At 47.7% G+C, this 27,417-nt stretch overlaps 3 protein-coding genes across 3 annotated transcripts in view; 2 read left to right on the plus strand and 1 right to left on the minus strand.

Annotated features, from left to right (window-relative positions):
- Window positions 1–1,505: 1,505 nt before the first annotated feature.
- On the minus strand, window positions 1,506–5,574 carry LOC8030430 (SAP30-binding protein). The gene is made up of 2 exons (XM_002401169.5): window positions 4,708–5,574; window positions 1,506–1,973 (listed from the first exon to the last, which is right to left on the minus strand). Exons 1-2 carry the CDS (start codon window positions 5,374–5,376, stop codon window positions 1,731–1,733), a joined length of 912 nt encoding a protein of 303 aa, XP_002401213.1. The 5' UTR covers window positions 5,377–5,574; the 3' UTR covers window positions 1,506–1,730.
- On the plus strand, window positions 5,097–19,940 carry LOC8030429 (motile sperm domain-containing protein 1). Its single transcript, XM_029984529.4, has 6 exons — window positions 5,097–5,184; window positions 8,848–9,063; window positions 10,144–10,219; window positions 12,789–13,054; window positions 13,755–13,913; window positions 19,669–19,940. The coding sequence occupies exons 2-6, from the start codon at window positions 8,913–8,915 to the stop codon at window positions 19,698–19,700; spliced, it is 684 nt and encodes a 227-aa protein (XP_029840389.3). The 5' UTR covers window positions 5,097–5,184; window positions 8,848–8,912; the 3' UTR covers window positions 19,701–19,940.
- Window positions 19,941–22,000: 2,060 nt separating this feature from the next.
- The window catches only part of LOC115322652 (heparan-sulfate 6-O-sulfotransferase 2), a 28,062-nt gene continuing 22,645 nt past the window's right edge, over window positions 22,001–27,417 (plus strand). The window contains exon 1 of the mRNA XM_042294034.1: window positions 22,001–22,842. Coding sequence (XP_042149968.1) covers window positions 22,304–22,842 — 539 coding nt within the window. The 5' untranslated portion in view covers window positions 22,001–22,303. The remainder of the gene's footprint in view (window positions 22,843–27,417) is intronic.

A 27,417-nucleotide genomic window follows, 5' to 3' on the forward strand; every position in this document is an offset into this window, starting at 1 on the left:
GAATAAGGGACAAAAGGTTTGTTTGGCCACGGCCGGACTGGAAGCGCACGCTCTCTCTTCTTATAGCCTTTGCAATCGCCTGGGAGTTAATGGCATTTTTTCTCCGTATGTAGTTCACTTGCTTGCCGCCAGAGGCGCAACCACCTCACCCCACTCGGAGAGTCCCTTCGAGCTGCTTTGGCTGGTGTTCGAGCTTCGTAGGTTGTTTCGGCAATGGTTACTCAGAATACTTCTGATTAACCAGGCAAAGACGGTCACGGACAGAAACAAAAAATCAGCTGGATATGTGCACAAGCCCCCGAGGAAGCACTTTAGGCTGTAATATGCACTGTGCAAAAATTGTACAGGCTACTACAGCCTCGTCTAGAGCAGCTGACCGACTTCATGTGTGGCCTATGAAATGATGATGCAGGCCACGGCAATAGATACATTGGGCCTGCTTACATTTCACGAGAGTGTACGAATTATTTATCATTTAAAGTTCCTCCACGTAGAAGGGGTCTGTCCCCTCCTGTTATTGAGTTGCAACAGAAGTCCTGGAGGTAAAGACGAGTATATAGTTTTTCCGCAATTGCATTCGCTGTCTCTACTTACTACTTTTTACTCCCGAATATCTTGGAGATGTGTGTCAAATATTCACCGTTTTGGGTTCATCAGAAGCGCATCAGATAGTGGCTGAGGGTCTAAACGTAAGGATCAGGTGTCAAAGGCTATAAAAATCTTGGCCGCAAGTTGCGACAGCGTTAAGATACACTGTCAGACACGCCCTGTGCAAACGGCAAAGGGTAGCCCAGGGGTGAGGTGACAGCGCCCCCCGCGAATTCCGGTGGGGGTGACGATTGCCCCAATTGCAAAGGCCGTAAGAAGAGAAAGAGAGCGCGCGCTTCCAGTCAGGCCGTGGTTTGGCGTCCCTTGTCCCGAGCTTGTTTTATTCTTTCTGTCTCAAGTCGATAAGGGTAGATGCCGCACAAATGATTATCGTGAATTTTGAGATTCACATGAAAGCAATGCCACAGGCCAGACCTGTTTTACTCAAAATGTTATGCAGACCTGCATTAAAAATGAAGAAAACAGAACCATTTTTGGCATCGTAACTTGATCCCTTTAAATGGTGACACATGGTTGATCCCCAAGCAGAGAAACATTGAAATCTTCAATCTGTAGACAGCACGAAAATGTTATGCAGATTCAACTTTCTGCATTTTAGGAGCTTACAGTCAAACCCACCAGTCAATCCTTGAAGCATAATCTATTATACCCGAACACAGACCCTAAATGCACTCCTTCAGATGCTGTGAACACAAACTCGTTCTTTTGCAAGGATTTTTTTAGAAAAGTAGCTGAAAGTTACCATTTCATGCGATTCTGTGGACAGCTAAATGAAATTAGAGAAATTTGACTGTTTATCTCAGCAAAGGGTGAACCGCTGCACTGCATAACAAATATTCCATCCATCAAGAGAAAAAAAGAAGCAAGCACAGTGCAGTTAAGTAAAACCAACCAAATTGCCATACTGATCTTTTTATCCAGCTTGTAAGCAGAGCAATGTCTCGGCTCGGCCAAGCAACAACTCACAGAATCAATGAGCGGCCCAGTCGCCACAGTCTACAAGTTCCCGGGTCAGCTCACAAACTTGCCCTGGCCATAGCAGACGCCTTTCCAAGGATGTCGCACACACTACACACTCGAGTGCAGGAAACAGTACTGAGGATGGTCCTAAGATGTCTCGCTCACTGCTTGGTCTTCTTTGGAAGGGTCCCAAAGGCCGAGATGACCGTTGGCTTGGTGCCCGTGGGTAGAGACACGGGGACCACCTGCGGAGTGACGAGCGTGGCGGGCTTCAGCTGTGCCGGCATCATGACGCCACCCGTCTGCACGCTGCCGACATCCCACTTGCTCTTGCGTTTGAGCCCCGCTGCCACTTCCGCTGCCTCGGCACCGGGCTTTTTGGCGGTGCCCGTCAGAAACTCCACCTGAGGGCGCAAAGCGAGCACTCACTTCAAGAGCCGTTCTGTAGCACTGTCAGTCTAGACTGCAATGCAAGAGTACTCCAACCACAAACACTACGCTTGAACCAGCTTGAAGGGGCGACTAGGTACCCACCACCCAGAAAATGTTTGCACACGAGTGGAGCGCTCTTTATTCGCTATGTTTTGTGTCATAAGTGAAGATCTCTCCAGACGTCCTTAATTGTTCACAGGGATCCGGTACTGTCCTTTTATTGCCTTATTAATTGGACTTAGTACAAGTAGCAACAGTGGGGTCAATTTCATTGACGCTGCAGACTAGTTATTTATCTGTCTGTATTTTGCTGGACAAGTTTGCATTTAGGGCATCTGCATGCTGCAAAGATAAATCAAACAAATTGTGATAGCATGTGGATTGAAATAAAATAACATAAAATGGATGGACCCCCAGACGATGCAAGTCTCCATGCAAAGCGTGACATCCCATTAAACAGCTTTTGGAGTGTGTGAAACCAACGCTTTTGCTTCGTATCTCCAGTGAAACACATAATTCTGTCGATGGGACGGCTTTGGTATGAGGGGCATTCAGAAGCTGAGGTAACATAGTTCTTTTGTGAAAAGGCTTTGAGGGATAGAATCACACAAGGTAATCAAAGAATGCACAGGCATTGTGGTTAAGCGGCTGGAATGTATCAAAGGAAACTTGTCTTATTACAAGCAGCAATCATTTAAGACTGCCAAAGGAAACAACTGTGCCAATCTTCAGTTACCAATGGCACACAAAAGTGGATTCTAGTACTTTTTATCAAGTGTGACTCTATTAATCCCAAATCAGGGACCATCCCATACCACCTATATCAGCAGTCCCACCTCGTACCATGACAGTAATTTCTATGAAGCAGAAAGTTTGGATGCAAAACAACCATGAAATGTGTGCCTTGACTGTCACATTACCTCATCACTCTACGATTCAAAAGACTTTTCACAAAAAACCGTTACCTTGCTTTTAGGATGCTTCCCGTGGTCTGTCACTGGTGATCCTCCGTGTGACAAGCAACCAAGCATCATTCTGTGGACTCCCTTCCAAGACATAGAGATACCAATTCCAAGTGTTCCGAAATGACTAAATGCGATTCTCTTTGAAGGGCCATGTCAAGTGTGCCGATTATTTGTGAGTCATGCCTCAAGTGGCCAATGTCATACACATGCACACATGTACACACATGCACTCGCAGATGTATGCACACACAAAACAGACATGCAAAGCGGCTGTATACCACGCTCTTAGTGCTTGTTTCCTTGAGGCGATTTCTCGATTTTTTACAGTGCCCCAAAGGGACTTCTAAATAAATTTCTCAAGTTTGAACACGAAGCAGAAGCTTTCCAGGCTGATGAAGTTTCACTCCAAACAAATGCCATACGACCCATTAAAACAGCCAATGAACAGATTGTATAGGTGGCTCTACATAAAGAAACTCTTTTGAAAAGCGAAAAGAAAACTTAAGCTTAGATTTTAGTTTTGGCCATTTCCACTTGTTTTTGCGTACCGTATCTTGCAAAGTAATGTGTGCCTAAAATACTGAGGAAAGACTCAGCAGCGCACTGAACTCTCTAAGGACCCAGAAAAGGTGTTGCAAACTTTTTTTAGGAACTCTGTAGAACTGTCTTCTGTGCCACCGAAGCAAAGAGAAGGAAAAAGATGTGTGTAGCAACTGAGGTACCAGAACTTCTGATCGCTTTCGTCTTCTACGATGCGACTGAACCAATGGCATCATCCGTCCCACAAGGCAGAGTACACACAGAAAAATGGCAGACATAGCGAGGAATGCTCATTAGTGCCCCTTTAATGATAACGGAGTAACAAAGGAAAGGTATCCCCACAAGAATGGCACAAAGCCAGAAGAAATCCCACCCATCCTGTGGTCATAGCGGGTACGTCTAGGAGGTAAGCTTTACAATGAACTTTTTTTTGTACAATGGTCGGCTCGCCTGAGCCATCACGGCAGGCCTACGTTTTCACGCGCCTATTCTTTCATTGGACTAGGTCACAGTCACGGACAGGACAGAAACGGCCGTCTCCAGTACAAGCAAACCTACCCTGGACGGAGCTTCGGCTGCACTTTACCAGCATGATAACTCGACGGCCATCTCTACAGGAATACCGAACGTCAAACGGTAAATATGTCGGCAGGGTAAAGGCCGGTTCACAAAGTTGGCACTGCTTACGACCAGAGAGTGAAAACCGGATTTTAAGTCTTTTGGGTCGTGAACAGTCGCAAGCATGCGCACCAGCCTAAAGACATTTCGGCACCTTCCATGTACTTTAGAGCCATCAAGCCACCCATATTCTGAGGAGTCCATACAGGCAGACTCCCCAAAATGTTGGTCGCTTGGCAGACGCTGTGTCCTGCCACCATACTTGCCATTCTTCGTTAAGGGCTGTAGACCCCGCTTAATGCACAGCCGAAGCTATCTTCGAGGGCTACACACTCGCAGAGACACCGTTCTGACTCCTCCAACGATTACTGCAAAAACGTGAACGCTGTTAAGGCGGTTCCAGTCAGTTCGCGTGCGAGTTTCTCGAGATACCGTCTTTCGGGATCCCGCGGCGTTAGGGGGCTTAGAAGATGGGCGTGGGCTTTGTTCGGAGCGCGGCCTGGGCCTGCGGCGCGCGCAGCCAGGAGACGGCCGGCGGGCCACTCGTGTTACTAAGGGTGGCGGGAGGATGATGAAGAGGCACCTTGGTTTTCTTCTCCTTCTCGCGCCTGTCCATTTCCTCTTTCTGGCGCTTGCTCAGCTCCTCGTAGTAGGACGACGGGCCCCAGCAGTGCGGGTCGTACACTTCGGGCGGGTAGTTGGTGCCCATCTCGTCGATGCCGCAGTACGCGATCAGCTTCTCGTAGATGCTCGGGTTCCTGAAGTCTTTACGCGTCTGGATCGACGCGTTCATGTCCTTGCCGTCACGCAGCTTGCGCTCGTACAGCTTCGAGATTTTGTCTTGCAGCGTCTGCGAGCAGCGGCCCGGAGGCTCCGGCGGCAGGAACAGCCTGTTCGGGCCGTGGTCCAGCAGGCACCGGTGGAACGACACCGGGGACTCTGGCCGCACAGGGGTGCGAGGCTCAGCCGGCCGCCCGACGTCGGACAGAAGGTCGCTGATGGAGTCTTCGTCGGCTACGATCACATCCTCGCCGAAGTCGTCGTCGTCTTCTTCGGCGCGGTAAGAGACCAAAGGCACGCCGTTTTGGGAGCTGGGAGTGCTGTCGATGCTCGGCGGTTTGGGCTCGATGGGACGCGGCGCCGGCGCGGGCGGTTCATTGCTGTCCGAGTCGGAGTCGAGCTCGCCTTCGGAGTCTGTATACGTCTCCGTGAGAGACGCGAGGGCCGTGGGTCTGGATGGTTCGCTGTTCATAATTGCTTGTGGCTTTCGGTGCTTGACCCCTAAGCCACCTAAGCTGTTTCGGGATGATGTTATCACGAATAAAGACGACGTACGGCGATCATTCTGATATGCGCAAGAGGAACGTTGTGCCAGACGCCATTTTGTGAGACGGATGAAAGGACCGGAAGAACCGAAAGTTACCGGATGTTATGAATGGACGATGAAGGTTTGGTTGGTTTGGTCAGAGCCGTATATGTGGAGAGTTTGGTCAATGGGAGGCGCGGGCAGAGCCAGGGTGTGCGGCAGACTCGGAAAGAGGGCTTGGCATGCTCTCTTGACCAACCAGAAGCCGAAAAGAATCCCCTAGCGGTGGTAGCGAGAAACAGTTCTGAGCCGATCGATCATCGAAGGTCTCTGTTCGTATATGGTTTTAATAAGTGCGTAAGAGTGAAGTGTAGTAACTCTTTGTGGTTGAAAATAGGGTGCACGTGTTGTTTCATCATGATCATGCAGAAAGATGTAAGAAACGAAGGCGCCGCTCAACTCTGTTTTGCGCGGACAGAGTGTGACCGCTCTGACGGCAGATTCCCGGCGCTCGGCGTTTGGCGTAAGGATTGTGTCGATCTTCCTTTTAAGGATTGTGTCGATCTTCCTTTTAAGGATTGTGTCGCACTCTTCCACCATCATTTTAGATGAGTGTGATTGAAACATCACGTGTACCATATTTTCAGCCATCGAAAGTTACTCCAATGCAGTTATCAGGTTTGTTTCTCGCGACCACCGCCAGGGTATTATTTCCGGCTTCTGGTTGGTCACATTCGAATTTCTGAAGACGCCCTGGGAACACGCCCAGCCCGCTTTCGGCCAATGGCGCCGCTTCATTTGTCTCCTATACTTCCCAACGAATGGCCAAACTCTCTACATATACGGCTCTGGGTTTGGTCAGAGGCTCTGGGTTTGGTCTGGTTTGGTCCGTTTGGTCAGGGTTTGGGGTTTGTTCAGGTAGTTTGGTCAGTTTGGTTCTGGGTTTGGCAGTTGGTTTGGCACAACGAGGTAGGTTTGCCACAACAACACTGTAGCACAACGATTGTTGTGCTACAGTGTTGTTGCAGCCAAGCACAACGAAGCACAACGACTACAGTGATTGTGGTCAGTGGTACGGCAAAACCTTATGGGCGGTAGCCTGCGCCATCTAGTGAGTTTTTTTCTTTAGAAATAAGAGGACATGTGGAGATGTTACTGTGAGTGTTGTGATCGTTGTGATATTTTAAATTCGCAAGTTCAAATGTTTTATTTTTCTTCGTCGCCCATAATAAATTAGTAAGTCAGGTGAACCCAAACCCTCTTAGATCAGGGCGGGTACTCCGAAAGAGTACCTCTGATTCCGTAACAAAATAAAAAGGTTCACTTTTGAAGTCCACGGCTGTTGAACTTGAGGCCTTCCTATTGCATTTGCGGCTTTGCGACGAAGTCTCCCACACCCCCCACACCCTGCGACCCTGCTCCCACATCACCAGGCGGCGCTTCGTGTCTTTCCGAATACGCCTACCAGGTGACGCAGCACGCCGCCTGATTGCAATATTCCAGCCATGTTTGTTTATTTATCTATTTATTCAAACGTTTCGACGTTTTCACTTCCGCAACTTCCGCCTTGTGTCAGCTGTTTGCTTCAGCAACAGTCGGAGTTTCCTCGTCATTCGCACTACAAAAAGTTCCGTCTTTGGCTTCAAATGCGGAGCCTTCTTTGAATGTAACGTTACTTGGACAGGTACTTATTGCATCTTCCCCTTTCTTCGATGGGATTGGTAAGTCTACCTCCTTCACATATCTCGGCATACGGAATGAAGTCTGAACGACGAAAGACAGATGCCCATTGTTTCAGGCGCAGCGCGTGATTTATTTCCGATCCTAGAGGCATTTCCGAGCCCATAGGCTCTAGGTGAAAAATCGCTTAGCTTACATATATATATTTTTATTTCGTAGCTAGCGACATGTTTCGTGCACACACGAAGAAACTGTCTCTAGTACTTGCACAATCACTCTAGGCTGTCCTTTGTGCAACCGTTGGAATGTCGAAATAATCTTGTCGCACTGACTTTTTGTTTGTGTTCTACATATCCGCATGGAGGAATATGTCTATTACAATGTAATTAAAATCGCATTCCACTTTTATAACAAAAGAAAGAAAAAAGATATTCGCGTATAACGGTAGCGAAACCGCAGCCCCGTGGATCGCTCCCAAGGTAATTGCCCGGAGCCGTTTTGTCCGATTCGCTCCGAACACGCAAAAATAGCGCCGTCAGGTACGACGCTTCCCACCGTTGGCTTCCCCCACGCCCCCACAGTGTCGTCTGCTCTTTCGCCCCCAGCCAAGCGACCAGAGGACCTTGACCCAGAGATTCGCTCCTTTGCGATCATGCTTCCAACTTTTGACAGACTTGGAGCTGTTTTCTGTGGGTTGCAGTTTAGCCAGAGGGGACAAGAGAGAAAATCCCGGACGGCCTTGCGCCTGGGGCTTATCCGAGGTTGGCCATGAAAGAGTTCGGTAGGCCAAGGTTAAGCCCCTGTTCAATGCCACATCTCATCTGGCTGTCCCGAAATACGGCTTATCGCTAGAAGGACAGATTAGAATAGCACGCTCGAGGGCTGGTGTTGTTCCGAGCCGTGGAAAATACACGCTGCGCTCACTTCGTTCGCGTCAGCGGCTGGAGCCAGATCGACTAGTGGTTATGCATGGCGACGGGTTCAGCGGCAGAAGCAGGCAGTTCTACCTCGGCGGAGGACAAAATTTACCTCAACGTGTGCAAGAACACAGGTGAGACGGTTTAGATATCGGCGAAGATTAGATAGTGGCATGATGCTGCGCGTTTCGATCTTCAGCTGTAGGTCGGTGGTATATTGTTGTCAAATATAAACTCGTTTTTTCTTTTTCTTTTTTCGGGTTTTTTTTTGTCGGGCTTTGAAATTGCACATGCGCGTGGAATGTGACGCGGAAGAGCTGGAGCATGTTGTTCTTTTCTGTCATTGTACACAAAATAATGAATAGACAAAAAAAGATGACTGGCTTAATTGCCTAATCTAGGAGCTTTAATCGGCGTCAAGGTGTGCGAGTACCCATAGCTTTGGTCTCAATGCCAGAAACAGGTGTCTCCAAGGACAGTAAGTAAGATAGCATAACCACTTGCAGCTTGTCTGTTTGTGTTGATCATGCAAGGCCTCTGCACTGTACTTGCTAGTGGTTATAGTTTGTCTGAAGTTTTTTTTTCTGTGCAGTTTATGACCTTAATACACAAAAAGTATGCTTGTATATTTTCTGCCCATTTATTATGTCTCAGCTACTTTGCCTCCATTGTTCGCTACAGCCGATTTTACACAGCTATTTCTCGCAACGCCTTTCAGCACCAGTGGAAAGCAAGCACTGCATTTAAGAAAACGCATTGAGCTTACTCTAAAGAATTGTCGGATGATGGTGATGAGGACGGTCTATCCATTTCCCGGCAGGGCGTGTGGTCCCTCGGCGGCTCGAGGCCTGGGGCTTGGTGGACGTCCAAGGGCCGGGGTTCCTGATGTCGGCGGCCAGGAGTGGCAGGGCCAAGGGCGGCGACCTGCTGGTCTTCGTGTTCCCCAGCGAGCTGACCTTCTGCGCAGACCGCCAAGAGTCCCACAAGCAGGTGCTCACCCTCTACAACCCCTACGAGTTTGAAGTCAGCTTCAAGGGTGAGTGCTCTGGTCGACCTCTTCCTTGAAAGCACTCAAACAACTTTTTCTTTTCATTACTTTTTTCCCCCAAAAGTTGCAAAAGAATCTTCTGTGACCCTTAATCAAAAGGAGGAAGTAACCTTCCTACGACATGAGTCTCGCTTTCCCTACCCCCTCCACTTGGAACCTTCCTCCTGGACATTTTCCTTTCTTTGAAGTTGATTTGCTTTTTTCCAACCACCTTTTCTTGGCGTTTATTTTTATTATTATTATTATTATTATTATTTTGCAGAATACTTGCATAGGGGGGCAGAGATAAAGCTTAAGGCATGCCTGACGGAAGCCAGGAAACCACCCTCCCCCCTACAATTTGCGAGTTTAATTGCTTTTCATCTATGTTGACGACAGAAGCTCTAGAGATTGTCTGTTTGTGCTACAAGTCTACATCTGTATACATTTATTGTTTATAAAGTACAAGCTGTCCACAAATCTCCAAAAAACTAGAAAACAGTGCCGCCAACTTTACCATTTTGTCCGGGTCACTTCGTTCGAATCCCAAGAAGGGCAGATCTCAAGAGAAATGAGTGCATTGAAGTAACAGTATGCATATTTCCAACAAATAAATTTATATGGTGAGAGTTTCATCTCTCTTTGTGTTGTCTAGGACTGGGCTGCTTTACTAGTAACTGGCAAATGACTGTTCTCTGCCAAGGCCAATGACACTAAACTAAAAAAACTCCAAACTTTCAGTAAAAAATTAACTCTGAAGAACATTCTACTATTTTATACAAAAATACCCCCCCAGCAATATTTGGTGTTTTTCTTTATATGTGATAAAAAAGGAGTGGGGACATCACAATAAAAGTTCCGTTCCTCAATGTTTTGCTCGCAAATTAATATATTTAATTATTTATGTCCGAGACAGTGCCATGCTTCTCCCATTTTTGTCTACCCTCGTCTTTGTGTTTTTGAGTTTTACGATGTTTTACAGACTGACTCTGAAATTTCCTCTTCCTGACTTGAGTAGAATAGCCTCTAAATGAGACTGTGATTTCCTTCTTTGGACTGGGGACGTCAACCCTCCTTTTTCCCGTGCAGTGCTGTCCAATGCTCCTGGCAGGTACACCGTGGTGGACCCTTCTGGAGTCATCAGTCCAAAATGCCTCGTAGATATGTGAGTGAGAAGTTCCCCTCCTCCATCTACACAGGCACCTCTTAGCTTTGAGGCGTGCGACTCTTCACGCGAGTCTGCCCCTTGCGGGGCGACTTTGCTTCGTAATAACATGATTAGGTCATGTGACTAGAAAGGGATGGGTATACGCCTTTCCCTTCACTCAAGGGAGACTTCCAGTCGTTTGTTCCTGTCTGCACTTGCAGTGCTCTGCATGTCAGCTGGTTCTGGGTATCGCCACTGTTTCCTTACGTGGACACTGCTGGTGACAGATCTTCGTCTCAAATCTGGCCCTTTGCATTGTTGGCCCCGCTTTTAGAGGACCCGCCAGTTTGAGAGAGCACCTTGCAACGAGGCCTCTTTGGCACTACTCTTCAGCGCAGCTTGTTTGGCGAATCTAGGCCCAGTCTGTTCCACCGTAAATGAGCGATGCCTCAAAGTGGAGTCCGAGTCACCTAAGAAACATTGTTTCGCAAGATCAGTTTCGTCCATTGTCCACATCCCCGGGGCTTTTGCCAACATCCCTGGGGTTTGCTAATACCAGGTATGTGTCATTTTCATACCCTAAGAGTCACCAGCACCGCCCATACAGCTTTAGACAACAAAAGGGTGTTGACCACAACCCACTGTTGCATCATTCCATGCCAAAGGAGACGCTGCAATTTCTCTTATGTCCGGGATATGTAGAAAAAAATTCATTTGGAGAATGATGTCTCTGCACTCAAAGAAAAGTTTTTTTTTTTTTTGTGAAGAAATGAATTTTATTTTTTTCTGATATCATGCTTTAAATTTCTGCCATTTGCATAAAACCCATGTAGTTAAGAAAAACATTGTGAAAAAAAGCTGTTGCATACCACAGAAATTTAAGTGGGCGCCTAATTATTTACTAATAGGCCCTATCTTACACTAAAATGCAAACCCTGAAAGACGCCACATAGGAGCTTCAAAACGAAGACTGAGATTTCTTTATTTTTTTTGTTACCTTTGATTAGGTGTTGGCTACAATACTTTTTTTGTTTGTTTTCATAGCACGAACAATTGAATTGCATGTGTTAAAGTTTCAAAGCCTCGTTTTGTTGCATTTAATTAAATGACAATCTCCACTTCACGCAGAAACAGCCATATTGAGAGCCTGAAAATGTAATGTGGGCAGCAGTGCCCCGGAATTTTTGAAATAACCTAAGGTTCAATCTACTTCATCTATTTGCCATATTTTTAAAGTGCCCGGAATTTTTGAAATAACCGAAGGTTCAATCTGCTTCATTCATTTACCGTATTTTTAAAGATGAGTGCCTCCGATCATGCCTCCACTAGGCGCCCACCTCGTGAGCAATGCACGCCGGCATTCGCCAGCAAGGCTTCAACGGTGTGAGATGTCGCTGCAAGGTCTTCAACGCTCTCCTGAAAGCTTGTTTTATTTAGTTAAAGGGGGTGTTATTGTGACTTCCATGCATCCGTATCCTCTTTACATTATGTAATGATACTGGCGTCTTAATTTTACTCTACTTCTGTCCAGGTAATTGCCGACGTACGCAGGCCTGCATCGTCTGCTTCCCGAGTTTGGAGTCCAGAGGCTTTTTTATCCAAATTATTTTTTTATTAAACATCCCAGACATGAAAACATTGACGCGTCTCCTTTGGCATGGAATGACAGTGTCGAATAAACAATTGTCATTTTACACGAATGGACAGATGTCCATCTTGGCGACATTAGACTGAGGGAGATGGCACCGATGTTCCGAACATAGCTCTCAAGTAATTCTAGTTCCTCACTTGCCACGAGGCAGATTGGATTGAATAGACCGGAAATATGCGGCGCCTCCCATCGTCTCTTCGATGCACTATGGCAATCCAACATACAACGCATGAAGGAATGGATAGGGGTGGTTCCTGTTTGTTTACTCTTTCTCAATTTCAGAGCGTAAAGAAAGTGGGACATTAATAAAACGGGGTATGTATCGGCGTTAGGATGTGATCGCACGGTTTTCTTGGTGTTCTCGCTGCGGTAGGAGAGAAGGAGTTAAGGGGGGACACTTCTGTACCACTTGATTTCAATCAAATTTGCAGTGGAAGTTTATATGAGTGGCAAGACAATTCCTGCGAAATTTCATTGTCCTACGTCAATTCTGAAACTTGTTACGAATGTTACAATATGGAAGTCAGTGTGTTTACTTAGAAAAACTATTGTCTTAAAATAAAATAAAACTTTTTGATTTTTATGTATAATATAGTCATAAGAATAGCACATACCCAGCCAGTTATTTTGCTATATTGCATTGTTTTTCATAAGTATAACTTCATAAAAAGATTAAAATGTTTTTTTCATGTCTGCGGTTTTTCACAAATGTTTTTTTTTTTTTTTTTTAGCATAAAAGAATGTTAAAGTAGTGAAACTAACCACCAGGCATGTTCCTCACAAAATTCTATCCCAGAAAACCACCTAAGAATAATTTTCTATTGTGCAATAGGAAAACAATGGCAAGGTCTATCGTACGACGGTGGCTTCAGCCTGCTTTTCGGGCGATTGCCACGTGACAACAACTTTCTGGGGTTACCCGCCCTCCGTCTGCAGTGCCATTCGCCATCGGGAGGTGTGCCCTGCCAACTACGGCCACACGGACCACATCCGGGTGCACATGAGCCTGCCAGGGGGAGGGAGCTTGATGGGTTGCCGGACCGTGAAGGCGACGCTGCTGCCCACCCAGCGGGTGCGGGACGCCAGTCCCAGCGGTGACGAAGAGTTTCCCGAAGGGGCGGCGCGCTTGGAGCGCTCTCGGTCCGGCAACAGGGCAGGGGCGGGCTGCCCCCCGCAGCAGGACCTCGCCGTCCCAATCAGAGGTGCGTTTGGGCACTCCGCGCAAATTGATGCTTGTAAGCTGGCGCTGATTTCATTTGTTATGAGAAGGAATGGAGTTGTGTTGCAATTCTGCAAAATGCACACGTCTTTTCAATGCAGCCGTCGCAATCTTGTTGGGCGTAACTTCCTGTATGGGCAAGAAGCCTTCTTTTGCTCTTGCCGCAGCACCCTTAGGTGTTTCTGTTTTAAGTGCAACTTTCACTCCTTTTTTCTTTGTTGACTTTTTTTATCCTCGCTTATGCTATTAAAAGTTTTCGAGGTTGAAATGTTTTCATACTGAAAAAAGACCTTGGAGACTAGGGGTCGCTAAAAAAGGGGACAAACTCATTTGAGACTATTTTGTGTTTGTCCCTCTTTATGGTGTCCCTTTGTTTTCCGTTTTTTTGTTTTTTTTTGTGCGATCGGTCGCCAGTTTGTGCAATCACCTCTATATCTGAAATTTCTATTATTTTTTAATTGCCCATATTTCATATTGGAGCTACATGACTGGGTATTGGGGGCAGATTTAAGGGGGGGGGTGGGATAACGCTAATTATTTTTTTGGACGCGCACTGTATGTTGTTGGTTCCACTAGGGGACCCTCTGGCCCCCAGTGTGAGGTAAGTCGTGACTGTGTCGTGCCCTTGGAGTGAGGATCCTTTGAGTGACTGCAGCGCCACCACCCCATGTCCCCATGCGCAGCCGCCCGTTCGCCCGTGACGCCGAGCAGTACGGTGATTGCGGCAGCCGTGACGTGCATGCTGGCACTGATGCTTCCGACGGATGGGGACCGTACCTCCCAGCTTCCCCGCTACCTCCACGTCAGCTTCAACCAGAAGCTCATCGCGGCATACATCCTCGGTACGTTGCTGCCAGAGTCTAACGCACCTTGTCTTTTTTGTTCATACTGCAGACGGGGAGAGTTGGTAAAGCACGATCCACACACCAGTGCAGAGGTAGACAGGCAGTCAGAAGATTTAGGCACACCGCTGCGCAAGTGTGTTTTTCGTGCGCTTGAATTTATGAGCGAGTCTACCATAAAATCTCGAAAGGGCGCCCACCATTTCGCCAGAGATAATTGTTGCAAAGAGTGGGGTGGGCCATGTTTCGGTAGTCAAACTCCAAAAAAATGCGAGAAATGGCAGATTTTCTTGTGCCTTTATTCTCGCTAATCTTCGTCGCTAAATCCATTGGAGGAAACGCATCACTGCAACTCTCAAAAATCGAGTCGAAGGCCTCGTCCATCAGGCTCTCCTGTTCCCCAGGTCCCACCTCCGCCGCATCGTCCAAAAACGCCAAACAGTCATTGAGTTCACCATCCTCCGTTCCATCGAGGCTCCTCGAAAGGCCGCACCTCTCGTAGGACCATCGCACAGTGTCCTCGAAGAGGAAGGCCCACGCCTCAGCCACAAAGTCTACTACGTTCTGCCTAGACGGCCTCTTTGGATTTCCCTTGGGGGTCGGCTCGCCCGCCCGGAAAAACACGGCCTAGCGTCCGCGGAAAACATCTTTGAACGGTTTTATCCGCTAATGTCGGGTTGCAGTGTTGATGTGCAGCCGCCTGGTATCAGGGCCAGGTCCGCGTGCCTGACGTAGAGAGCTTCTCGAGCAGCCTCAGTTTTATGAATCGGCGCCTGGTCCGGCACGAGGAACCTTCTCACGTTGTCAACATTCGGGCCCCAGGCCCTACATATCCACTCTTAGAGGACGGGAGAGTTCTTCCACCCATTTCTAGATGGTAACCCGCACATTTCCTGAAAAGAGTACCGGTACAGAATTAATAGATAACTTTGAACTGATTGACCTCCGAAAGCGCTTGCCATAAGAAAGCACAAAGGCAACAGGCCTCATACACGACCGGTGGATAAATGCAGCCTACCCACTGGGCGTACCTAACCGCCTGACCATTGAAATTGGGCGGTGGCTACGCCAGCTTTTGCGACTATGGTGAAGCAAGACAAAATGAGTGTGGCTAGGGTAACTGGTGGCCAATTCGTCTGATGCCCTCATCGCATCGGTGCAGTGCGGTTCGTGGTACACGGAAGGCTGGAGGGGAGAGGGGAGCTTCCTTCTCTCCCCACCAGTCTTTCGTGTACTAAAGTGGAAAGAGTTTACTGCACTGGGCAGGTGCAGTGTGTCCCAGACGAATAGGCCATAATAGCGCCACAATCTGACTATTTTGTTTTTGCAAGGTCGAAGGGGCAGTTATGGTGGGGTGGTTTTATAGTTTGTTTTTGTCTTGCGTAGTTCTAAGCACGTAGCTCCCTGTATCTACAGCAGAGAAAGTTTAAAAACAACATACCTAGAATCTTCGAGTGCAAATAGTGCCCTGGGGGGCATATCCGGCCTGTTGACTCTTAGGCACGATCACTGCTGGAAACTTGACTCCCACTGCCGTTGCACACAAAGCCACGGTCATTCCTCACCGGGCGCAGCCGGTTTCGGTGGTTCGGAGAGTTGAGTCGCCGGTAGTGTTGTTCATTCTTGTTGCTGGACAGTCCATCCGCACGATAGTCTGGTCCTTATTGGCAGCGTCGTAATCCATATAATCATGCTCCTAGCAAAGAGTCAAAACAGCCTTTCTGAAGACCGCAATCGCTTCAGTGTAGTCAGCAGGCAGCTTTTGACTTTCCTTTGTCCTAACACTCCTGGACATATCATAGCGCTTTTTCCTGCAAACGATGTACTAGTGCGATGCCCGAACGTTGCCCAGACTTGCCTGTGCCGCTAGCTGTCGCGCGTGCTCTTGGGGAATCTGGTTTCTCTATTCCAGGAAGTCCATTAATGTGTTGTCCATTTCTTCACTGAAAACGGGTCGTCCAGCACCCATCGTTCTCTTCAGCTTGGTCTTTCCATGGCACTGCTGCACGAACATTTGGTATTTTGTGTTCTATTCCCTCTGTCAACCTCGAAGTGGCGTGCAGTCTCGCTCGCATTGAATCTGTTTTTGCGGTGCCACTCTACGATTTCCACCTCGTTCTGGATGGTGCAGCGTGACCTCATCCTGAGATTGCAGGAGAAACGTGTTCACAGTTCATTGGCAGATCGAGGAATGAGATGGCAAGGTCAGTCCAGCCTAGTTTTTCTTTCCGGTTATCAGTTTGGAGAATTAGATGCGGGGGTACTGAAAGAGTAACCTTGAACCTTTGTCGGGTTTTGCCCCCTTAGCACTCCAATCCTCAATAATGTGACCCCTTCCCTTTGCAAAAAAAATAGAAGGCTTTCAAAAGAAAAAAGAAAAAAAAAAAAAAAGTCTGCTTCCGCGTTTTTAATTTTTGGGAATCGCTATTTCTGGAGGGTGGGCGACGTAGCAGCAGAGTGACTGAAATAGATATTGGTGGGTGTGGGTGCCCTTTCGGGATTATATGGTACATGTTTGCTGGTGTGTGGGTAGTTTTTTTTGTTTCATCTGGTTTCCTGAAACAGATAACAGTGGGCTCATTCGATTTAGCTGCGCTCTCCGTGCGTATTCGGTTTACGGGTGTCTGAAAACACAACCGGAAGGACAGATTGTCTTACGCTTTTCTGCGCAGGCTGGTGCAGGTAGATTGAGTGAGCCCGGTATATGCTACTCCCCAAATTGTGTTGTAATGTGGAGAGTATGGTGTCGTATGTTGAAATGTCTATTAAAGCTAAGCGTTCTTCTTGGAATTTCCAGGTTGCACAGCTCATACGTAAGCCAACTGAGCTTTTCCACTTTTGTTTCGTAAATAGAAATGAGAAAGGTTTTCTTCTTAAATTAGTTCCAAATTATTTGGTCCTTTGCAGTAAGTAAAGCAGTGTGCCAGTATTTGCGACTCCAGCGACCTATTGCGGTCGTCACTATATGGCGATCGAAAACGAGTTGTGCCGTGCCATGTGGCAGCTCAACGCACAACACTCTGGTTTCGGCAGGCAAGCATCGCACTCAATATGGTTTTTATTCACTACGTTCCAAACCTGCGGCAATGTGTTGCCATAAGCATGCTTTCGGAGGTTTTACTTTCTTTAGGAAAGTGATGGAAAGACAACCTACTGTCCTTTTGCAGCGCTGCTAAATGGTGATAAACACACAGTCTGGTCCTTATGGTTCCATAGGAAGCATTCCAAGCAACCTAGGCAATGCGCTGAAACGACAAATGACGGCGGGGGGATCGGTGGCCGAGTGCATTGGCGCACTACAGCTTGGAGCACGTGTAACGAAAGCTCGCGCTGCAGAACCCAGGAATCCTGGGTTCAATCACCATTCCTGCCCGCTTCGATCTGGAGGAGCGTTGTACCAGTGTGCAGTCGTATATCACTTGTGCATGATGCAGATTAGACTCCAGGCTGGTACGGGTACCGCACTGGACTGTTTGCCTTACGCTGGGCCATATATATGTCATAATTTTCCCCGTGGCCCTGTTATTACTGCCATTTTCATTGCTTTGGACGCAACCAATGCAACTTCCCTTGCTTTATTTCATACTTTACTTCGGTGACTGATCGCAACTCCAATGCCCTATATGGAGGGGCGGTAGAGATGGGCGATAGATTTTAAATGTGCCTGCTCGCTGACTGTGGTGAGTATGCTTAATACAATTTAGTTGGCTACAAATCCGAAATGGGCAGGAGCATATCACAGGTGACTAGATGGTGCCATACGTTAGGAAAACTAGCATGTTGTTTTTTTACAAGTTGGGGTTACTACTTTTGTGATGCTTTGTGGAAGGCGAGTGTGTTTGGGGTGCCTGTCATATTATGTGTGGCAACATACTTTTGTGGGTGGTGAAAATATTGTGGTGTTTGTGCTGTGCATGGCCGCCAGTGATGTAAAACGTGAGCCGCGCATGGTGATTGTCAAGTTCCGGTACAGTAGCATTCACAGTATTGATGTCATCGCATCAGAGGCTCGCAGCTCGGCGCACACCTTCGCGGTGTTAGCGCATTGTAACACGTGATCAAGCTGTGCCATAGTAACTAATAGGCAGTTTTAATGTAGCATAGTCGCTGGCTACTGTACGGCGAAGCATTGCGGCAAGAATTTTTCGCTCAACCTTTGAAGCACGATTTTCAGTGATCGCCAAGAGCGTTGCCGTACCTACGGTATCCTGCTGTAATGCTATCCAAGAACTGCATAATAACACCACCGGTGTGTATGGGGTTTTTATTTATTACTCGGCCAAAAGGCATACTCAAATATACAGTACACTACACGCGTGTACCCATAGGCGTAGACTTCGGGGGGCATCAGGGCTTGTGCCCCCCCTTGTGAGATCCGGGGGAGGCAGAGCTCCCCCCCCCCCCCCCCCGGGCCCTGTAACAAGCTTCTATAGTAGTGGCATGTAAACAAAATAACCCCCACATTGCCTTTATTGACAAAATACATGGGAAATGGAATCCCAGCGTGCTTTCGTTAGCTTCAATCTCCAGTTCTGGCGAAAAAAAAAATGTGCAGTCCCCCCCGCCCCCTTGCCCCCCCCCCCCCCCAAAAGAACTTCTCAGCCTGCCCCCCCCCCCCCCCCCCCCCCCCCTCACCCCCGGGAAAATGGAAAGTCTACGCCGCTGCATGTACCATGTTATTCGCATCATCGAGACCCGCCTTGCCAAAACTGCCCATTCTAAGCACACATTGCGATCGGCACACAGATGAGCTGGAAAATGCTACAATCATTTATTTGCCTTCGTAATTAACTGAAAGCTGGTATGTGTAGTCTGTCTTTTGGAAGTGCTTGGAGAAAACTGTTGTGTTCCTTGTCACGGCCTTTCTGCGCATAAAATGCAAACCCATTCCTGACACACCGTTTTGCAAGCAGTTCCCTCCTACTTTCCGGAAAGAATGAACTTTTAGTAGGTCGTACGCTAGAGCTTCGGACTACTACTAGCAAGAGCTTTTATCGTCGCGTTGAGCACAGATTGTGCTGGCAGCCATAGGACCGGAAATCCACAGCGTATGCGATCTACGAAAAATTCTTAATGAAATGAGATGTTTCAGTCCCTTTGTACAACACCGTTATGAAGTGGACCTCAACAGTTTCTCTCTTAACGCATTAGTTTTTTCCGTGAAAACTGCACGATCCGCAAACCAAACAGACCGACCAGAGCAGCAGCACCAACGCCGACAGTCCCTGCCACCGTTTCCGCTGCCGTCCCTGCTCCTATGGTTCTTCGTTCGTCCGCGAGAGGGAAAGTGGCAGGCTGGAGTTGTGAAGCGTGCCAGCCGCCAACAACATGCAATGGCAGAAGCCGCAAGAGACTAGCAGAAGTCGCGAAAGGGCCCGTTCCAGCCAGTTTAGTCTTTTCTTGCTAGATGCTGTCTGTTTAGCTGGAGTCATGAATAAGTGACAACACACTTGGCAGAGACACAAAAAGATATGAGGATGGGACTAGAACAACTTTCTTTGTCTCTTTTGGTCTCTCTTGCATATTTCTTATTGATTCTTTAATTTGGAGCACATGTTCGGTACTATTTTGTAAGATCTAGGAACTTCTTCCAAAAAAAAAGACTGGGTTGCAATCTTCGTTCTTCGAAGGTGGAAGGTCGTGAAGGTACCGCATCACTTGTTTAGACGTCCCTCGACCCTAAGGCGTCACCCTGCAGAATGACAGAGTTTGAAATTCCTGACGGCTCCTGCTTTGTTCCCTTCTTTTGCCGCAGGACTGGTGACAATGGTCATCTTCAGGTATTGAGCCCTGTGAAAGACAAGACGCTCCTCGCCACGAGAGCGACTTTGGGGTCCTCGGACGTGGAGGGGTGGCAGGCACATCGATGCAGTGTTGAGATTGCCCCTGCCAGACTCGATTTTAACATTATGTCAGACTTTTGCTTTTAAGTGCAAGAGTGTGTGTGTGAAACGCTGGACGTTTGAAGCATTCTGTTTGTTGCTGTAAATTATTTCCGAGTCTTTTAATAAACGTTTTGTACGGAAACATGTCTGCACACTCGCCTGACCGCCGTTTCTAGCTTACTCTTCGGGTTTTCGATGTGTCGCTGAAGTAACAGCTCTTGGTTAACAAGACCGTAGTGCTGGATTTTCTGTGTCGCCTTCGGGAAGCTGGTGCAGGGTACAGATTGGACAGAGCTGCTGCATCAACGTTTGACTAGTACTTGTGACATCCTGCCAAATGCTAACGCTGCACTTGTTTCTAACCTGTTAACCGCCTTGCGGTAGCTATCACTAAGGCATTGTTATCTATGGTCTTCCGCTTTAGCAGGCCGGACGCTGGACATTAGGTCACCTCTCCAGTGTTTGCTCTGCTAAAGTGAAAAATCGTGGGTGGATCTACACAGGCAAGTCTGAAGAGGATGTTGAGCCTTTTATTAGCTTTACGTTTGTCGTGCGGAGATGGGTGCTTACAGCCTTTTCTTATTTTTTTTTTTCTAAAAAGTTTTTTTGGATGGTCTGAAGACTAGTATGCTGATCAGCGTCGCCAAAAATATTTCATTTATTGGTTTCCCTCAAAACCCACGAGGAGTGCTGCAAAGGGTGCGCATTTGGTGAAACAATGTTGAATATGGAAGAAGGCTACTGTAAAACAGGTAAGCTTGTATCCCGTGGATGTGTATGGGTAGTTCCCAAAAGTTTTTCGAGGTCACGAGCAAGTTTTAACTATACTGAATTTCTTGAAAGCATTTTCAGTTCAGAACTGCTGTATTGCTCAAATAAAATTAAAGAAAGCGCTTACAAATAAAATGCCGCATTTGTGATCGCTGCATTGTTCTAACAAATCAAACGATTTGTTGTAGCAGTTCTATATATTACAGAATACAGTATTTTTACCGTGATGATTTTAACGGCCGAGACTGGGACAGAAGGTGGACATTTTTTTTACAGGTGAAGAGAACGTAACAGTGACAAACAATGCTGTCTGTAGAGACACTGTCCATGCTACGTTCTCTTCAACTAGAAAATTTTTTTTCCTCCTGCCCGTCTCGGGTTAAAATCGTCATGGTAAGCTTCCACCAGTTCTCCTGTGCACTGACCATAATTTCTAACGCTTTATTATTATTATTACAGGTTAGTGACTATTTTATGCTTAAAGAATAAATGCAAAACCTTGCAGCTTATTGAATTAAATACCTCTAGTTGGTTTTGTTTCAACCTGGTCGCCAAAGTGGCTGGCCAAAGCTCCTAGGACGAGAGATTTGAAGATATCGGCGAAGTTTGGTGAGTGCGCACCGAAACCGTCTGAAACCGAAACACCCCCCCCCCCCCCCCCCCTCTCTCTCTCTCCTTTTTTTTTTTTTTTTTTTTTTTAATGTTTTGGGTTGTCATTAATGAGAAAACAGTGGGTGCACTTTGTTTCGACTTCCTGCCCTCCCTCTCCCCCCCTTTTCCCTTCCCGGACGCAACTTTGGAGGTTCGCTGCCTGCAACGTTTGGAACACTGATGTGGTTCGGAACACTGATCAGATCAGTGGTTTTGGCCGTGTTCTCTGTGTAACTGTTTCTAGTGCCACTAGGTGCCACTTCTTTCCAACGCGCTCTAGGGTGCCTAGATGTCTGTCTGTCTCAGGGTGAAGACATCCATTGTTGTCCGGAATGTGCCAGCGCGTGACGCTCTCGCGCGCTCGGTGCGTGACTTGGGCGGTAAGATGGCGTCTATGCATCAGCCAGAGCTACGCGCTCGAGCTGAGTGACACCGGATTGCGCGCACTTCAAAATGCATAAAAAAACGATTGGGCGGAAAAATGGCTGAGATGTCACCACTCAAGCAAAAGCGCGCGTGTGCATGAAGGCACTCTAACGCGCTCGACGCGCTCCCTAAAAACCTCGTTGCTAAAAGCTGGAACACTACCTCGTTGTAAAAACGGTTCAAGATATTCCTTTTTCTTTTTCACTTTTGAATCAAAAAGGCAAAATAAAACAAGTTAACAATCTTAAAACAACCCTAAAGAAAGTTACCGTCAGAATATTAAAAATAAAGAAAACACGGTGATTTCATGACTGAACCGCTTCGCTAACAACAACCACTACGCACATTATCTCCGGCAACATTGGGCAGACCTTCAAAACAAAAAGCAAAAGAAAAAAGCAAAACAAAGTCACAAAGTTTCCGCCGTTTCCGCGATGTCTGTTTGTCTGGCGCTGGCAAGCTGCTTTCTTCGCAGCCTCCGTCGCCTCCGCGTGTAACAACAACATCCTCGAAGCGCAAGACTCCGCCAACCCCGCTCCGCTCGTGCGCGGACAGCCGCAGTGTCGGTCAGCATGCGTGGGCGATGTCGGCACCGGACCCCGTCGACGATGACGGCGGCCGCCCCAGCGGTACGGCGGTGATGCCAGCGGACGGGCCATGGGCATGGAGAGCGGAGGTCGGCTCTGCATGAAGGCCGTGCTGTTGGCCCTGGCGCTCCTCACGCTCATCTCCCTGCTGGCCATCGGCTACCTGTGTCCCCAGAGCGTGTGCAGCGCGGGCAAGCTGGGCCTTGTCGGCCGCGGCTCGCGGGACAGCATGGGCGGACCGCTGTCCTTCCTTTCCCAGCCGCTGCGGTCGGACAGGCGCAACAAGCTGTCCTTCGACGACATGCTCGGCGACGACTTCGAGTTCGACATGAAGGGCTCCGACGTGATGGTGTTCCTGCACATCCAGAAGACGGGCGGCACGGTGTTCGGGCGGCACCTTGTGCACGACCTGGACCTGGAGAAGCCGTGCGAGTGCCAACGCGGGCGCAAGCGCTGCCGCTGCAACCGGCCCAACTCGAGCGGCAAGTGGTGGCTGTTCAGCCGCTACTCGACGGGCTGGAAGTGCGGGCTCCATGCCGACTGGACCGAGCTGACGGCCTGCGTGGACTCCGCCATGGACCGCACCGAGAAGACCACCGCCAAGCGGAGGTGAGCCGCGGGTCCTCCTTAGCGTGGAGAGCTCACGAGCCACACTGGGAAGGACAAGCGAAACGCACATTCGCATGCACAGCTCGACACAGCACAAACGCGCCGCTTCTCGCGTCACTCGTGCGGTTCACTGTGCAGGGCGCGAACAAGATCTGTCTCGCAAGACACGGAATGCTCTCATGACTATTCGCTAAGTTGTCCCTCGGTAAAACAAGAGCGTTCGCTAAAACGTCATTCGATCAAGTGAGTGCCTGCACGCACGCACGCACGCGCGCACACACAAACACACACACACACACAAAAAAGCGCTGATGCCGTTTTTGTGCCTGTTTTGTGGCGCGCTGTCACAACAGCCCGTCATCTGTGCGAGAATGGCAAAAAAATACAAGGATCACGTGGTTCCTGCTGTCGCGCTCGGTGGTTAGTGCGCGAGTTTGTCCATGGCCTGGCCTCCGTGCTCCTGGCATGCAGCTTTGCTCGGGCTACGCTGTACTCGGGCAGTCTAGTGCCACTAGGGCAGTCCAAAGGGTCACGTGCATCTGCACATTTTTCTCGGCTCGTGCCAAACTTTCTGTTTGATGTAGAAGTAAAAGTTTTGGCTTAGCTCGCGTTCAGTATACAGCAAACCTAACAAATGTCACCTCGAGAGTACTACAAGGTTCCATCCTTGGGTCACTATGTCTTCTTTTAATATTTATCAACAATATTTCTTGCACCTTTTTTCCTCTAATACGACTTTTTGCAGGTGATTGTGTCGTATATAACAAAATTTCGACAGTAAACATCAACTGAAGTTCTGTGTTTTCGAAAAAAAAAATCCGAATAACACTCGCCGGCAAATTTTCCGTCACTTCGGATTTATCAGAAAAACTCTGAATTTCGAAGTCACAGCGACAAAATTAACAGCAAAAAAAAGACAGAGTTTTATAATTAAACTTTATGAGAGCACAAGGTCAAAGGTCCTGAGGAGAGTCCACTTCAGTCTGCTTCAAAATCTAGTACTACTGAAAAAAGGGGGTTTGCCTTTAGCACGTCAAAGTTCCTCTGGGACAAGGGGTATCATAGGTGGTCTAAAAAAAAAAAAAAAGCTAAAATACGTATTCGAGGTAAGTTTCTACTTCTAGCTTTTGTCGGCTCTTGTAAAAGCAATGTACCTCGTCATCTTTAACAGCTGGTAGTTGGGAAATGTCGTTTACCCCCACCCATGATAGGGAAAACGCTACCTGCAGTCATACAGAGGCGAAGGGTTCGAGGAAACGCAAAAACATCGCAGTGTAGAACAACTGTACCGGCCGCAACGGAGTCCTTCACCATGGCGTCGTCCGCCCAATGTTGCTGAACTCGTTTAGCGGATTTTCGCTGTTGCAAGATTTTTTTTAGAGGGGTCTATCAGGAAACAAAGTTCTTCAAGAGTAGAGCTAACATAGCTGCATAACAGTAAACGAGGTTTTTTTTTTTCAGTTTTTTTTTTTACAATATATAGTAAGGCCGTTATCCAGATCTTAAAGATACCTTGTTGTCACGTCCAGAAAGCATACTAATCTCGCCTGATTAAGTATTGTGTCATCAGACGAATTTCAAGTAAAACCACTCATTTCCTTCCTTCCTTTTGTCATTATCAGATGGTACCAGTTAGCGTTTTGTAAATCACCTGCAAACTCATGGTTCTCGAGTGTTCTTTTAGTTATTAATACCTCTATTGCAGTTTTTTTTTGTTTTTTTTTTTTCTTTCTGTACACATTTGTGTCTGTACATTTTACCTTGTACTCATACCAGGCACGTAGCCAGGGGGGCGGCCTATGGGGCCTGGGCCTCCCCCGAAATCTTCGATTTTGCTGGGACCCTCCTCCCCCCTCCCCCCTCATACAGCATTTTGTCATGGGCGCCCCCCCCCCCCCCCCCCCCCCCAAACAAAATCCTGGCTACGTGCCTGACTCACAGATTAGCGTATTACACTTGTTGTCATCTACAGAGACCTCACCCAGGCTACTGAGCCCAGCTACTTTTCTGGGTCTACGCGGCTAGTAGTTGGGACGCCCGTTGATGGTTGAAAGATATTAGTTTGGGAATCGTCCGAATTCCGTGATGAAAGATTTAGGTCGAGTGGCATTCAGCATGACACTGCTGCTTTTGCATCTGTTGTGGTGTACGGAATAAATGCGAACGGCAGAACGCGTGGCCCTTGATACATGCTGCTCTACCTGGATGCTAATAAAAACAGCGGAGCGGAAAAGGTGCTGCGAGAGTGTTGCGCGGTGTCACAGCACCTCTCCACTGTTTTATCAGGCTTCAAATGGAGCAGCATGCATCGCAGGCCGCTAGAGCAAGGAACACATGGACGAAAAACACGGGCGCTGCTTTGCAGTTTCCATGGCATCTTGGGCGGACGCTTTGACGTGGCGGCTTGGCATAGGTCCACATCGCAGCGTCCTGGGCTGTTGCCATGGGAATCACCGCGCGGCGCTTGTTTTTGTCAAGGCCACGCGTTCCAGCTTTCGCCTTTTGTCCCGTGCCGATAAGCTCTTCATAGACGTGTGTCCGGGCCTAGAGTGCCTTCCATGTGAAGGCTCCCTATCCGGGCCGGGCTGCTTACCTTTTGCTGCTGATTCCGCTTACTCTATTAGGAAACAAAGTTATTCGAGAGTAGAGCAACGATAGCATTGAACTAGGTCTTTTTGCTCTTATTTTACCCACGGCCGAGCACGTTATAATCTAAACCCTGAGACAAGGAGACTTAAAATTTTTTTTTTTTTTAACAGACAAGACGACACAAAATCGCAAACGCAGCGGAGTTTATTGTTGTCCCCTTGCGAGTGAAATCAGCTGCGTTCGAGATTTTGTCTCGTCTTGTCCGTTATTTTCTCTCTCCTTGTTTTAGCGTTTAGATTATGGTGTTTCTTAACCAGCCCGCCTCCGTAGTTTCGCGCCGAGCACGTTTCTGGTATCGTGGCGGTTAACTTCCTTCAGGATCACCGCTCCAGTTGCAGTGATCCCGACTGAAAGCTCCGCGAAACTGAAGATGATTTACATCAAACCTTTCCCGCAAAAGTAATCCCGAAAGTACTATCTTATTTACTGTTCATCTCTCATTTCCGTGTGCATTTATTTCGTGCTAAAATAAAATAATAATCAAACATACAAGATTTCGATGAGACTGAACATGAGCAAAAAGCGGCGCTCTTTTGAGAAAATCGACGCGTTGAGCTTTCTTCCTACTTCCCACTTTGTTCGTCAGCGACATGGCGTTCCCTTGCAAGCAATACAGGGCGCAAAAGGAAAACGAGAAGATCATGCGTACACGCACGGACGCACACATGGACACCGACTGTCAGGCAGAGACGGGCTAGCGGGTCGCTTTTGTCTTCCCATGATCTTGCCGAGAGGCGACTCGCAAACTGGGCTCGAGGTCAAAGGCCACGGTTATTTTTTGTCTCGCAAATTCGGCGCGGCCTAGAAACCGTTTGTAGTTTGCCGAGAGCAGGCCGCAAGGACAATCGTCGGTGTGCCTGAAGCCTGCAGAGCACAACTAAGCTAAACGTTTTCAAAATAAAAGATTTAAAGAAAAAAACGGGCACAACTTATTTCTACAGGGTTTTCACACATTTAAGCTGAAATGTGGCGCATGTTTTTATTTGTTGATGTATTACAACAAATGTAAAATAATATATATATATATATATATATATATATATATATATATATATATATATATATATATATATATATATATATTTAAAAATTTAAACAAAGCACAGTCCGAGTTTCCATACGCCTACGTTCACGGCGATCTTCATTGGATAGTTTAACGCGTACCATGTGTACACTTGTTAGTTGTTCCTAGAATGAAGCGATACTAGCGCTAAAGGGCTGTCCGGACCAACGTGATGAGCATGCTCAAGGCCCCCGTAAAAAAACACAAACAAACATTGATTAAAAAAAAAAAAAACGGACGGAACCGGACTGCTGCACGACATAGCACGGAGATGTGTCGCCTCATGATTTCTGAAGTATCCTGCTCGCACACCCCCTCTGTCCAAACAGGATACTACCAAAATCGTGAGGCGACTCGACTCCGTCAAAAAGTCGTGGAAATTGAAGCGTCCGGCAGTCCCGGCCAAGCCGACATCGCGATTTTCCTCCTCGCTTCCTCCGCTTTTCGGTGACTTCGGTTCTCGTCAGACTCGACGCCGCACGCCACCTGCCAGTGCTGTCCATCTGTTCTGCCGGGCCCTCGTATCCTTGGACTGGCTCCAAACTTTACTCGATCTTACATCTTCGTACCGCCATCACACGCAACGTCAGTGCTTCGAGGTATTGAAAAATAATTTTGCTCTCTTGGGACACCCAAGAAGAGCAACATAATTGTAAGAGATCTGGGGAAATAAGCACGAGGGATCAGTTTATTGCATGCACAGTGCCAAAGACGCTAATATTGGCCAGGGAACGCTTTCAGTACGATGATGCTCCATAGCGATCTTGGTGCCACTGGTTTTGACGACGCTTTCGAAGCTATGAAAGGGTCTAAAATGGCGATCACCACGGCAACCGAAAGTGATGAGCCAATCAACTTGAGAG

This window comes from Ixodes scapularis, unplaced genomic scaffold (genome assembly GCF_016920785.2).
Source record: "Ixodes scapularis isolate PalLabHiFi unplaced genomic scaffold, ASM1692078v2 PGA_scaffold5__190_contigs__length_132052651, whole genome shotgun sequence".
NCBI classification, from domain to species: Eukaryota; Metazoa; Arthropoda; class Arachnida; order Ixodida; family Ixodidae; genus Ixodes; species Ixodes scapularis.

What these genes read in the sequence shown, in the direction of transcription:
- LOC8030430 (XM_002401169.5), bottom strand. Translation starts at nt 5,376, where the DNA reads ATGAACAGCGAACCATCCAGACCCACGGCCCTCGCGTCTCTCACGGAG. An exon ending in AGAAGGAGAAGAAAACCAAG is followed by an intron (nt 1,974 to 4,707) that starts GTGCCTCTTCAT and finishes TTGCGCCCTCAG; the next exon opens with GTGGAGTTTCTGACGGGCAC.
- LOC8030429 (XM_029984529.4), top strand. Translation starts at nt 8,913, where the DNA reads ATGTCGGCGGCCAGGAGTGGCAGGGCCAAGGGCGGCGACCTGCTGGTC. An exon ending in CCAAAATGCCTCGTAGATAT is followed by an intron (nt 10,220 to 12,788) that starts GTGAGTGAGAAG and finishes CTCCGTCTGCAG; the next exon opens with TGCCATTCGCCATCGGGAGG. An exon ending in CATCGCGGCATACATCCTCG is followed by an intron (nt 13,914 to 19,668) that starts GTACGTTGCTGC and finishes CTTTTGCCGCAG; the next exon opens with GACTGGTGACAATGGTCATC.